At 37.3% G+C, this 13,876-nt stretch overlaps 1 protein-coding gene across 2 annotated transcripts in view; it reads left to right on the forward strand.

Moving 5' to 3' along the window:
- The window catches only part of csmd2 (CUB and Sushi multiple domains 2), a 245,317-nt gene that overhangs the window by 122,235 nt on the left and 109,206 nt on the right, over nucleotides 1–13,876 (forward strand). For both annotated transcript variants that reach the window (XM_081612677.1, XM_081612678.1), the window contains exons 9-13: nucleotides 344–468; nucleotides 4,290–4,411; nucleotides 7,421–7,524; nucleotides 9,282–9,394; nucleotides 13,152–13,334. In XM_081612677.1, coding sequence (XP_081468803.1) covers nucleotides 344–468; nucleotides 4,290–4,411; nucleotides 7,421–7,524; nucleotides 9,282–9,394; nucleotides 13,152–13,334 — 647 coding nt within the window. The remainder of the gene's footprint in view (nucleotides 1–343; nucleotides 469–4,289; nucleotides 4,412–7,420; nucleotides 7,525–9,281; nucleotides 9,395–13,151; nucleotides 13,335–13,876) is intronic.

Genomic DNA, 13,876 nt, shown 5'->3' on the forward strand with positions numbered 1-13,876 from the left:
AAGCAAACCAAATGAGACAAATGTGTAAGCTTAAGCAGATACAGGTCCTCTCCTATTTTAGCCACAGCGCAGCAATAGCCTGCCTCCGGGAGACTGATATCACCATAAGAGCTATGGGGTCTTGTTTCCTGTCAAAGCCATGTCTGTATCAGTGGTCACCTGTAACGTAGACAAATGGGTGTCATCTGTATCCGGTATTTGTGTCGTTTTTGCAAATCACACCCAGTAGGGCTAAGAAAATATACATGCTTTTTAAAATGATTATTATTATTATCAGTAAATATGTTTTCCTGGTTCTCCAACATTTTAGCTCATTTATTTTCTGCGCTTTCTCTGACTGCAGGCGAGGAGCAACAGTGCACTTTTCCTGCGATGAGGGTTACGAACTGCAAGGCTCAAAGAGCATCAGCTGCCTCCGAGTGACAGACAGCTATGTGGGCTGGAGTGATGACCGGCCCATCTGCAGAGGTAAGCTTTGACATGTTGTGTCTATGCATGTATGTAACGTAAGCAGACTGAATATGACCTCTATTTATTCTTCTGCACTGAGGTCCTCAGCCCATGTTTGCTTATAAGGTTGCTGTTACTTTGTGTGGGAGTGCAGTACATTTCCTTTTCTTCTCGATATGCAGTTCCCACAAGTTTATGAGTGGCCTGACTTTGACCTTTCACCTTTGCATTATTCTGCTTCTGTTGCTTAGCCATGCACGCATGGTCCATGCCCATCAATCATGTCGTTTCTCCTCGTGACCTGTTGGTAATTGATGATTTATTGAAATGTTGAGCTTTTTGACATCTGTGCAATTTTTGAGTATCTGGTCTTGAGTGCATTCTTTCTAAAACAGTATTACGGATTCATCAATAGAGTGCTTTACCATAACGTCAAACTTGGTAGCTCAAAGGAAATTCCAGAGCGTTCCTGTCCAGAGCGTTCCTGCACAGTCAGGAAAAAGATGGTATTTGATAAAAAAAAGGAAGTGATTTTCAGGCACAGAGAAAGGAAATAGAATCTGTAAAGTTATTTATATTTAATCATTTCTCTGCCTTGAGGTAGATATTTCTGTCCTCTAAGTGTTTGAGAACTCAAATAAAACTTTAACAGCTAGTTTAATAAAAAACAACAACAAAAAAACAGCTCACTACTTTAGGATGTTCAAATAATTCTAAATTGTTGAGTGAATGTGAAAGCACATCACTTTTCTGCTGAGCAGCCAAACAAATTTAATAGAGAAAGAGAATTGAATGAATAAGCTAATAAACAAAATAGTTTATAGTTACTTTTTCACTAAATGCATTTCATTTTACACCCTTAGAAGCAAAATTATCAGGACACTAAAGTCCCAAAAATCCAACAAAAATATTCCATAAAATCAAAACAATTTTTATGGAGATTGCGATAATTTAGCAAAAGTTTTATGTCTATTCTTTTGTCAACAATAGCGATGGTTTTTGCTTTGACTGCGAGAGCTGTCACTGATTTTCTAAAATTGGTACAACCGGTCTACACTGCAGCACCCACTAAATGAATGTGACTTTTAGAAAGACAGTCGGAAATGTGGTGCTAATTAGTCGTGGTTCCATCTGCAGTCTTTGTCACCTGCATTTCAGAAAATATGTTTGTGATACAGTGAAGCATAAAGTCTTGTACTGACAGTTTTGTACCAACAACATCCGTAGTGTGAGTGAAATTTGTCCTGATGAATGTCTTCTTTCAGCATTCAGCAATCCTTTATGAACCCTTTCATGCTGTGCCTTTAATCAGACTCACAATGCTTAGATAAAGATAAAACATTCTCAGGGAGCAATTAGAGTATCCTAAATTAGCATCAGTCATCATTACATTTAATTGGGCTATCATTAACACTTTGGGATAAAGTATTTGCAAATTGATTTCTTGGCATAAGATCCATATTTCTAACTTCAATTATATGTTATTTACCTTTTCAATCTTACTTACGTCCTCTGCCAACAGACTCCTGCATAAGGTGTATCGGACAAGTGGTAAAAAAGAACAACCTTAACTTTCTTGTTCTAATTATCAACATGTAAATAGGTTTACATTGGTGGTATAAGGATTTAGCATGCAAGTAATGTGTGGATCAGCAACACCCTGAAGACCTCTCTTTTTCCAAATAATGCATATGTGAGATTTGTCTTCGCATGCGCACAGGCAGAGGACTTCCTGAAGTCTTGTTTTTAATTAAATGTATTTTTTTCTTTTAACTGTTCCACCATGCTGATGCCCTCGGGCCTCCCTAAGAAAAGTCACCTTGTACCTTTTTCTTTTTTAAGCCTGTTTTGCTAATTCCTCACCTACTCTGTCGATGTGAATATTTAAAGGGAGATTTATACTGTTTCCTTTCCCTGTTGATTGGGTGAAACTTTAAATACAGACAGGTGCACTAAGATCATTAAAACATTTAAAGAAAACTGATTTTCTATGAGTTGAGTGGATTTTGATTTCCAAGCAATCTACTTTATTTGTTATGAAGTTAAAATCAGGTTTCTGCAATGTTCAAAAAGAAACATGTTTCAGTTATCTCCTGGCTGAAAATATAAAGGGCAGTGAATCCTGAGGATGAGGACAGTTTATGTATTATAAATACTGGAGAAATAATTCATCCTTTGCCACATTTTGTTTTGTTGCAACCAACTTGAATCTCACATTTAAAAACTTCAGTTATGCCATAGTTCACTGCATAGTAGCTACCACATTGTATTAAGGTGATGCTCAGCATTAGTCTTATGCCACATATTTTGCATGTTGGCTAAAATGTTTTGTCATATGTTTGCTCTGTCACCTAAATGACTCGTGGCAAACTCCACAAATAGAAGTTCTTATAATTTTCTTGATAAGTTTTTTCTTGTCACGTTTTCATTAAAACCAGACAAGAGGTCAGACAAGAGCAGCCATGTGGCCTGAACTTATCTGATTAAGACACACTTTTTAGATTTTCTTAATTATAACTTCACAAACTACTTCCACTTCACACTTCGGTGACTTTCTATTGTCTATCACATGAAATCTTAATAAGATACATCGGAATTTCTGGCTACAACATGACAAAATGTGAAAAATAAATTGAATAGGTTGAAATACCTTTTAAGATTCTGTGTTACGATTACTTCTACTGTTTATTCTCTTGGTCCCATTGTTCTGTATTTATTCTAGTGTTCTCTAGAAAGAACCCCAGTAAATTATAAAGTCAAAGGTCGACAGACAATCTTGTTTCAAAAACCTGACGGGAGGAATGTGCAAGTTCAAGTTGATAATGACTTCTATCAAACTGCACATAACTTTTGACTTGATGCTGCAGCAGGAATGCATCAGACAGATCCGACAGACATCAATAATTGGATAGCAAGTTATGGTGGTTTTGTCGTTGTAATGTTTGTTTCTGGTTTTCTCAGTTGTTGACTGTATGGTGTATTTTATGACTTTGTTCTTTTATATGTTTGTTGACGTAAAGCACTTCTTCCTGCCTTGTTGCTGAAATGTGCTGTACAAATAAACGTATTGTTACTTTGAAAAAAAGGAAAGAAAGAAAATGAAGCCGGTGTGGTAAAGGGGAAGACAACAGTCAAACATTCATTGGTTACAGCTCTAACCAATGAGGGGTTAGTGCTGACTAGTCTGACTAGCACTCCACATCTTTGAGTCTGAAATAGAAGATTTTATCTGTAAGAAAAGCATTGTTTTTAATTTGAATATTATTGAAAAGTTCATTTATTGCAGTAACTCAATTCATTAAGTGAAATCAATTATATACAATAATTACTCGCGCCTTCAAGCCTTTACTTCAGTTAATGACGACAACTCAACAGAGACGCAATTACAGATAAAATAAAATGAGTCCAGCAAAAACATGTCTTTTAATACAGAAATGTGGGCTTAATAAAAGTATGTCCTAGCACCTGGTTCAAGATTACTTTCAAAAGGTTTTTTGAAGTGACAGATATGCCTCATTGAAATGCATATTCTAATTTATTGAATGTGCATGTAAATAGGCATAATCAGTTGCACGGTGTAAGAGCTAGAGCAACTTTGGTGATTAATTGGCTTTTTTTAATACAGCATTGAAAGTCGATCCTTCAGAAAATGCAATCAGTAAAGTCTTAAAGATAAACATGCAATCCAATCCTACACAGATGTGTCTATAGAAGAACGACTGACATGTTTGTCATTTTGGGCAGTGACAATATAAAACACCACCATTTCTGTGATCATATTGTGTGTCTGAATTGGTCTTTAACACAACATTTGCCTCTTTGTGTCTGTTGTCTCGTAGCGCCAATGTGCGGCGGTCAGCTAAAAGGGCCCAGCGGTGTCATCACGTCTCCTAATTATCCCGTTCAGTACGATAACAATGCCAACTGCACTTGGATCATCACAGCAACTGACACGTCTAAGGTAATTCTCACTTACCCTGAGCTCCGAGTTGAAACCGGTTAGGGTTTTCAATCGACTTTTGGTTGTTTTCTGTGAAAATGTTGATGTGTGTGAAGCCGTGTAATACAACTCAGCTGTTTGAGAAGAGGACGCAGCGTTCTGCCACGCAGGACTCCTTTTGGGGTTTTGACAATCGCTACAGGACACTTTTGGGGGCTTCTCTGTGCGCCAAGCGTAAGAGACGAAGAAATTAAAGGAGAGAAAATGACTGGATGTGCTCCAACAAAAGCCATGAGCGAGTTGTTAGAATTACCTGTGGTGGCACAAAAAGGGTGAATTGGACAGCAGAATAATGGTTTTAAGAGCATGCTTAGAGGAGAACATGAAAGTCTCGCAGCCCCTCTGTTTAGAACATTGACTTTGGAGTTGTGTTCAAGGCCATTCAGCTACTCTTCTGCCAAATGCCCCTCTGTAAAACCGAGCAACGTAGTTGTAAAAATCGCCTTTTTTTTTCCTTCCTTCTTTTTCACTGCAACGAGTGAAAGCGGCTTTGTGAACAGAGATAAAGCAGGAATGCAAGTCAGAAACAATATATGTCCACCAACGCCCAACCTTTGTTTGCAACTATGGAAACGCACTCCGTATACCCAACAGGCTGCGCGTGGAAACACACCCTGGTATTTTAGGCAGCATCTTGCTTTGTTTGGTGCAGATGAAGATGGAACGAGGCTGTTCTTTCTGTTTACAGATGTAATGAGCTTCTATTTCTGTCCATCTCCTCAGACCCAGCCAGAGGAGGTGTTAGCTGAGGTACTGCACAGGGAGTAGAATAGGACATGACAATGATTCCTCTAGGCCTAAATTCAGTTTCAAGACGCAGTGAAAAAATGCGGCTTGTGGTCAGTTTTATTGAAGATACAGAAAGTTTATTTTTGAAGTCTTCCAGGAATTAAAGCATTAATATGAAGGACTCTGGTTTTCTGTTCCAAAACAAATCGAATGACAAGTTTACCATTGAAGATTTTCTGCAATGTAAAGTACACCGCTTTTAGGAAAGACAACAAAGTTTCAGAGACTTGTTCTTTAGCAAACTATTAATATGAAGTTATTATATTGGTATCAAAGCATTAATCCAGTATGAATCTAAATTTACAGTAAAGTTGCCAAAGGTGTTTGGCTTCAAAACTTTCAACTCTAAGAATATTTTGGTTTTTTTTTGAACAGCTAGTATCTGACTTAACACTGTCCTCTTTGGACTTTACAGAACCTACCAAAAATATTCATACCCCATAACATTCATAACATTTGCCATGTTAGGATATGCTATATTCATTGAAATTGTATGTGTTAAACCAACATTGCAACTATAAAGAGCAAGAAAAGGGAGATGTTTTTTCAAAAATATTGTACTGCCAAAAGTCTGACAAGTGTGCAGGTATTTTGCTCACCTGATTAAATATTTTATAGATTCAACTTTTAAATCATATTCATTGTCAGACCTAACTCTTTCTGAGAATCTGGTAGGATATTTCCTTTCACTTGAAACGTATTCACTACTTTATGCGGAATAAAACACACTAGAGCTTGTAGTTTTAAAGTGGTGAAATGGGTAAAAGTTGAAGGGGTATTTATACCATTAAAAGAGACTATATTTTCTGAATATTTTGTGTTTTTGTTGAGTAATACTCTCAAGGATTTGTCTTGACAGCGTAGAGGTTCACGGAATAAAAACATACACCAGTAAACACTATTTCAAATGTAAGCTTGTTATTGATCCCTTTCAACTGCATAGAGGTATTTCCCATAACAGACTCAAGGTGCGGTTGCAAATATTTTTTTTTGGGTTGTTTGTTTTTTTTTTCCCCAACCTTTGCTATTTTCTCTCCCCTTAACTTAACTTGTTGGCTGACAGATTGGAGGAGAGTTTGTAGTATAAAACTCTATTTATCGAGCGATCTGACCTATTTTGGAACACATCATCAATCTTTTCTCTCCACCTTGGCAATTTTCATTAGGCACAAGGTTTAACATAGTACAGAATGCAATTTGCATTTATATAAGCTTTTTCATTAGTCCTTGCTCTCTCAGCCTTCTGAAAATATTAGGAGTTTGTCAGAAATCAGTGGCACCCGATTTAGTCTAAGAGACAAAATATTGTTCTGTTTTTTGGTGATATCGTACCTATCAGTTCTGTTACTCTGTCTGTCATCACTGGGTTCCTTTGTTGGTTAATTAATGTGTTCATCCGTGCCTATCAGAAATGCATTTTAGGACTAAGTTGTTTTTTGATGCTTCAATATCGACCGGATAATATAAAAATATTTCTGTTTTTGTGTCGTATAAAATCTTTAGTGTCTTGCAAAAGATTCACACCCATTGCATGTCATGTCTGTGTTTTATAGAGATTTTATGTGCTGAACAAAAAAAACATGAAGTCCTTAAAGAGATGTTCAGTCGTTACGTCTACTTTATATGTAGGAAATATTCTACAAAGTGTGTATTCAATCAGAAAATGGTGCTTTAAATCATTTTAAGTCTGGTGAAATGGGCCCTAAAACTAATTGACTTCTTCCTGCTTTGAATTTGGAAGGTGTTGAGGTGATTCAAAACACGTCTCATCTGATAAGACATCAGATGTTTGATTAGTGAGTGGGGATTAATGAGGGAAACATAGAAAATTAGATGTGGGAAAGCATACCTGAGGAACCATGTGTTTAATGCAAAATTGTTTATCCGTACAAACCAAACAAGGGCCATATGTTCAACAAAAGCTTATCGCAATTGACCAAAAACAGAATGAAAATTCGCAAGGCAAAGTAGAACTTTATATGCAGGTTGCGCAGCTGCATCATAGGTGTCCACTGAAATGTGTCTGAAAAATATTCAAATGAGACTCTTGAATGATGGATTGATGGACGGGGGCATCGGGAATCACAGATGGAAGGAGGTCTCTTCTCTGCGCCTGATCTCGAGATCATTCAAGCATCTGTCAGTTATGCCTCTCTGGGCGATATCTCTGCTGTTGTCTAGGTGATCAAGCTGACATTTGAGGATTTTGACCTGGAGAGAGGTTACGACACGTTGACGGTGGGAGACGGCGAGCTCGTGGGGGACCAGAAGACCATTTTCCACGTGTGAGTGCCTCCTTCTTTGACCTTCATCTTTCTTTGCCTTGAATTTTTTCCCTTTGTTTTCATTTTTACTCTTTGGGACACTAGTCATTTCTGTTCTGCCAGATGTCTTTCGACGCTGTTTGTGCTTTCCTCTCTTCATCTTTGTTCTGTGTTGTAGCACTTGCTATTAGTTTTCCTCTCTGCCTCCTCATGCCCAGCAAGAGCCCACTTTCTTCCTTTGCCCCTAGCACTTATCTCTCATTGGCACAGTTTCTCTTTTATTTCGTCAGCACCTGATGCAGTGGGGTATTAAAAATAGATGCTGCACTACATTGTCAATCAGAACTCTTTCCAGTACTGAAAAACAGTGCAACGGCAAAGTGGTGTGGCATTGCAAACAGCATCTGCTAGTTTATACTAGCAGATGCTCTATTCACAGGATGTTATTATTAATTGTGCAGAAATTTACCACCTTAATAAAGGTTTTTATAGATCAGTTTATGTTTGAGGCTGCCTGACTGTTAGAAGTGAGCAGTAAAAACAATAAATGTTGCATATGTGTGAATGGCTTCTGCAGTTTAATATTTTTCTCTAGGCTGGCAAATAGTCAAACAAAAATAAAGCAAGGATAGAAATCAGTTCTTGTGAAGATTTTTGCTCATCCCATCAATCTCTTCTGAGCACAAAGGCCTAGTTAGTAGGTTAGTCATCTTTGCACACATAAAATGTGAGTGACTGTTTTTTAGCCTCCAAATTATCTGAAGATTTCTTTGTTGTTTTTTTGCAAACTCATCGTGGATATGAAATTTTTACACAGTCTCACTGAATCTCACCTTAGAAAATCCAAACTGTTCCTTTAAATGGGTCAAAATTAAAAATAATGGATTTATGAAAGTGGTAAAGGAAGCAGTATTGGCAGAATTAGATTTTTGTTTGCAGTTTTATGGGTCAAGTCGTGCAACATGAACAGATATTCCATTCAGCTTTTAGTTCCTGAAATATAAAACTCAAAAAGCAAAAGGAGCAACTAAATATTTGATCCCAGCTCCACACACAATGCTGACAAACCCTCCCGTAAAAAATATAATGTTTGAAAAGGATAGAAACGACGCATAAAAACAACTCTGCCAGACACAACCACTCGTTTCTCTATTCTCTGTATTCCACCATTAAAATTAGAGCCGTTAATCACTTACTCTGCAGCTATACGCTTCCTAATTAGAGTTGGGTGAAATTACTATTCAAATAGGATTAAATTACTACTGTGACATTGACTGATCTTGCCTTCATTTTCCACTGGTCCCCAGCTGTTTTGCATGAAGGCTTTGAAATTTCTCAGGTTGGAGTTTCTCATAGGAGCTTTAGAGTTCAGTAGTCTTGTATGTAACCCAGGCTTTAATATTTCCCTTTGGTAGTTGAAAGGATACAGGAACACTAAGTCCTTGAGCTATTAACGTGACAACAATTTAGTAATAAAGTCACCATTCCTCCATGCAGCCTGCAGCTTGCACGGTGGAGCAGTTGATAGCACTGTTGCCTTGAAGCAAGAGAGTCGTGGGTTCAAATCCCAGCCTGGGGCCCCTCTAATTGGAGTTTGCATGCTCCCTACTTCGCATGAGTTGGTTTTCTCAAAAGAAAAAGAAAAAAAAACCTTTTTAGAGCAGGTATAGAGCAGTGGATGGATAACTTTCACTAAATACAGTCGCATCTGATGTATTCTTTCCTCTCAAACTGTGTATTTGACCTAACCAAAAAAAATTGTGTTAATGATTTTGCAGCTTGTCTGGTACGACGACGCCAGACCTGGTGGTGAGCACCAGTCACCAGATGTGGCTGAACTTCAAAACGGATGACACCAGTGGCTCCCTTGGATTTAAAGTCACTTTTGAGGGTAAGAATGGATACAGTAAGATTGATTAACAACACCAAATAACAAAAATGTGTTCAGATTAATTTTAAGACTTATTCGATGTGCCAGTAATTCTTCAGAATAGTTTTTTATATGCAAAATGTATTCATGAACATTAAAAGTGGAATCTTCAACAACTTTAAATTTACTTTCTTTACATATGTATTGTCCATCATTAAGACTATAAATACAGTAAATGGAAAACCAATTTTAGACAGGCAGTACTGGTAATACTTTGCTGTAATTAATATAAAAGGAGGAAGAACATCACCAACTACTTAACATTAGGAATTGTGGCTACCAAAAATGGTAGGAAGACTTAAAACGCATTTCTATACTATTTCAAGTCCAATGAGAATATATTTAATATGAGGGCTTTGTCCCAATAGCTGAAGCTTGAAAAATAATTGATCATAAATTCCTGATAAGATGCTGCTGTGGGCCATCAAGAAGGCTCTTTATGAATAGCCACATGTAGCTGTCTAAAGTTTTTGCTGAAGTCCAGAGTGACTGATGAAGGCAAATAAAATCTACTACTGGTGAAAACACAAGGCCAAGGTGCAGGACATCAATTGAAGCTTCATTCTCATCGATACCTTGAACAGCCCAGTGTTAACAAAAAGATTAGAAGACTTTAGCTAAAGGTTTATTCAGCAACTGCGATGCTTCAAAGGAGAACAAAACCTCGGAGGGTGCCACGTCACAGACATAAAAGGCCAAACACTATTGGTGGCCAAACACTATTGGAAAAATAGAGAATGTGTTTCGACAGACTTCACACGTCATCCAATGTCCAGTAAAATATCTGCCATACTTTTTACACATAATAAATGTATAATAATGCTGTTTTTCCAGACTTGGTTTGAGTTCTTATGCTAATTTATGAAGCCGTCTGTGGGATACCTAACCAGCTCGGCTGGAGATTTACAAATACTGAGAAGTAGTTTAAATAGGGCTTGACTTTGCAGCTGTTTGAAGGAACTATTTTCTGAAAGAGGTTATTGTCTATACCTATTTTTCCCCCCCCTCATACATTAGCTGGTTTTCATGGACAGAGAAAGCTGAGTTAATCTGCATAACCAAAGCCTGTTTTGCCTTTCTTTCAGTTTAACAAGCTTGATTGAGTTTAGTTCCCAAAACTTATTGAACAGAGAGAGACATTGGCTTTTGAAGCCTTTTAGCATAATAATAAAAGATTGTGGTAATTAAAGGCCTTTGATCTCCATTTGCCACATTCATAGAATATAATGATGGCTTACAAGGACTTCAAACGTAACAGGTCCAAGTGATCTCTTAAAAACAGGACATAAAATCTCTGTTGGGTTTACACTCTTTGGCAATAATAAGTTGTAAACTGATTTTTATTCATTGCTAGCATCGAGTTTCATGCATTGAACCTTAATGAGCTCAAACACAATCAGATGGCCTTTAATTCATTAGTATTGATGTGTTTTTTGTTTTTTTCCCCCCGATGCATTCCAGTGTTTTTAATCATATTTTCTATTATGTGTCTTGACTGCATAATATAATATAATTTACGCATCTGCTTATAATTTAACATATAAACAGAATTTCTTGTTTTGCGTACCTTCGTCGTTCTATCTAAAGTACATTGAGCCTTTTCCTCCGGTCCAAATGTTTGTATATTATCAGTAAAAACCACAGAGAAAGTGGAGCAGCAGCATATTGAACAAAGGTGTAATTAAAACAATGAGTTCTACCTAATGAAGGGGGAAGAAACACTCTGGAACACTTCAGCTCCTCGATAGGAGCAACCGAAATCTAATTAGCATTTTCAATTACTTGTATTTTTTTAAGCCTGATCATCAGGTTTAGTTGCAAATACAGTCAAATCAGTGCACATATTTTAGTGTAGGTCACACACCTTCAGCGCTGGCCTTCTTTCTGAGAATGTAATGCTTACAAACATGATTAGGTGTTAATGCAAGTAAGCAGGTCTGTAGGTGAGTCAGCCACTTCAGAAGTTTATGATAGAGTGACATGAATCAGCGGCTCGTATTTATACCTTAAAGCAAATTCATGCACTGCGCAAAATGTATGACATCATTTTGTCCTTTATACATTTTTACCTAAACGCCACCTATATTGATATTATGTTATACATCTGGTCAAATATTTTATTCATAACACTAGAATTTAGACTACTGACAGCCTCTTAAATGGTGCGTTGTTGACTTTATATTTGTTACAGCTGATTGAAACAGAAGTAGACTTTAAAATCATCGGTTGGCTGATGGATTTAGTCCTAATATTTTTCATGGGCTTGATTATGTGCTCGTTTTTCACTTAATTTATTTGTTAGTATAGCTACATTTAAAAACCACCTCAAAATAAAGTATGTTCATAAACAAATTATGAATAAATCTAGCAGAATACATTTAAAAGGGAAATGTCAACAATCAAACATTAGAAGCTAATAAAAAGAAATTGTTTTTAAAGCCAATAAGCAATAGAAAATGTAAAAAAAAGAAAAACAAAGCACACTTTATCGGAGCAGAAAGCCCGTTTAAAGAAATCTACTTTAAGAGCTCATTAATTTGTAGAGCAGGAGTGTGATGCTGCCTCCTGAGCAGCTTTTTATTTAAAACAGGAAGCTGTTCTGAGGTCTGCAACTCTTCCTGAAACAAGGTTGAGGTGTTGTTGTTAAAAGTGTTTTAAGTTATTGCATGTGTTTTGGGCCAGACCATAAACCTTGACTAGCAGAGCTCCATTGTTCCGTACGACTTTTGGAGATTGCCGTGTAGTAGCTGATGGAAGGCTGACTCTACAGATAAGATTTTTTTATTTAGTTTTTTTCATATTTACCCTTTTCATAACTTTCGAGTGCTGTTTAATTCTCTTTTTTGTCATATACTACACACACACTAAAACACGTAGGTCATGGAAAACGTCTCATTTATATGTGCACAGACTTCAAAAGGCTCATGTTTAATAGCTTGACTTTGCTTGACATTTCAATGGTAGGGGACCAATATGGTAAATATACATCATCTTTGTGCTCGAGTGCCTCTGTGTGTGACTTTTTTCTATCTGTGTGTACTAATGTATCATATACTTGTAGCTTTGTTTGAGGTGTATCTTCTTGTCAGACCTTACATCTTCCCTGAGGATCACCCAGAATTCCCCCTTATCCTCGATCCACGTAAAGACCGCTGAGCTGTCCCTGAAAAGAGGCCGTCTAAGGACAGCTATACCTGTAAACTGCACCAAACACCACGTGTTCCAAATTATGATCATCATTAGGGCTGAGTATGGATCTATGGCAAGAATTACCCCCGGCGCCACTCAAAATCAAATTATTCCTTGCCATTCCTTTTTTTTTACCTGGATGGATGAGCTTATTCACTGTCTGTTCAGACGCCTAAACAGGACGCCTCAGCAATTCTTTTTGCAATCTTCAACTGCGGGAGAGTCGAGAGGCGAGCGAGCGAAAAAAGGGTCGATGCATTATTGTGATAATGAAATTTGCAAAGAGGTGTGTGCAAAAAGGTGCGGATGTGTTAGTGCGCTAGTCAAAAACTGCTCACGTCAACTTCCCAACAGAGGCGAGAACATTCATCACTCGGTAATCGAATGGATACAGTTGCAGTCAGATGAGATGGAGAGATGCTCAGAGAGATGCTCAAAATTCAAATAACTTGAAGAGAGTTTTTATTTACAATATTTACTTGAACTTTACTTTAACTTTACTTTAACTTGAGTGCACCTCCCTCTACAGAGATCGACCAGGGCAGTTGCGGGGATCCTGGAATTCCGGCCTACGGCAAACGGGAAGGGACAGGCTTTCGTCACGGGGACAGGTTGTACTTTGAGTGTCTGCCTGCCTTCGAGCTCGTGGGAAAGAAGAACATCACCTGTCAGAAGAACAATCAGTGGTCTGCCAAGAAACCCAGCTGTGTTTGTAAGTTATTTTTGCGTCAGATTTGACGGTCCTCGTTTGTGAATTTATAAACTACTGATGTGGGTGAATGAATACCGTGCAGATAAGTACGGGGGGCAGCTGCATAATAAAGAATGAGATTATCCTCACAGTTTGTCTTGCAGAGACTGTGGATTTAGAAACAACGGGGAGGGATTATTAGCTAATTAACTCAATAAACAACAAACAGAAAATAAGAGGTAAATGATAAGGGGTGCAGGAAGAGAGAGCTGACCGTGTAGATAATGTTCGCTGCTTTATTTTTTAAATGACAAAAAGGTGGGCAAAAACTGATAAATATCAGTGAGCTGAATAACTTTTTTTGGCGCAAATTTAATTTGACTTAATACAAGGACTATTTAGTTAACATTGAACTAACAAATTGTCAAGTTTATGGAATTTATTTATATTAATAATAGGCATTGTTGACATTTAATGTAAGACAAATTCAAAGTGGAAATTATATGGTTTAAAATAATTCCTCACCTATCGTTATTAACATAAAATGCTAAGTTAGGCAATTT

Source organism: Poecilia reticulata, chromosome 11 (genome assembly GCF_904066995.2).
Source record: "Poecilia reticulata chromosome 11, P_reticulata-male-v2, whole genome shotgun sequence".
In the NCBI taxonomy this organism is placed as follows: Eukaryota; Metazoa; Chordata; class Actinopteri; order Cyprinodontiformes; family Poeciliidae; genus Poecilia; species Poecilia reticulata.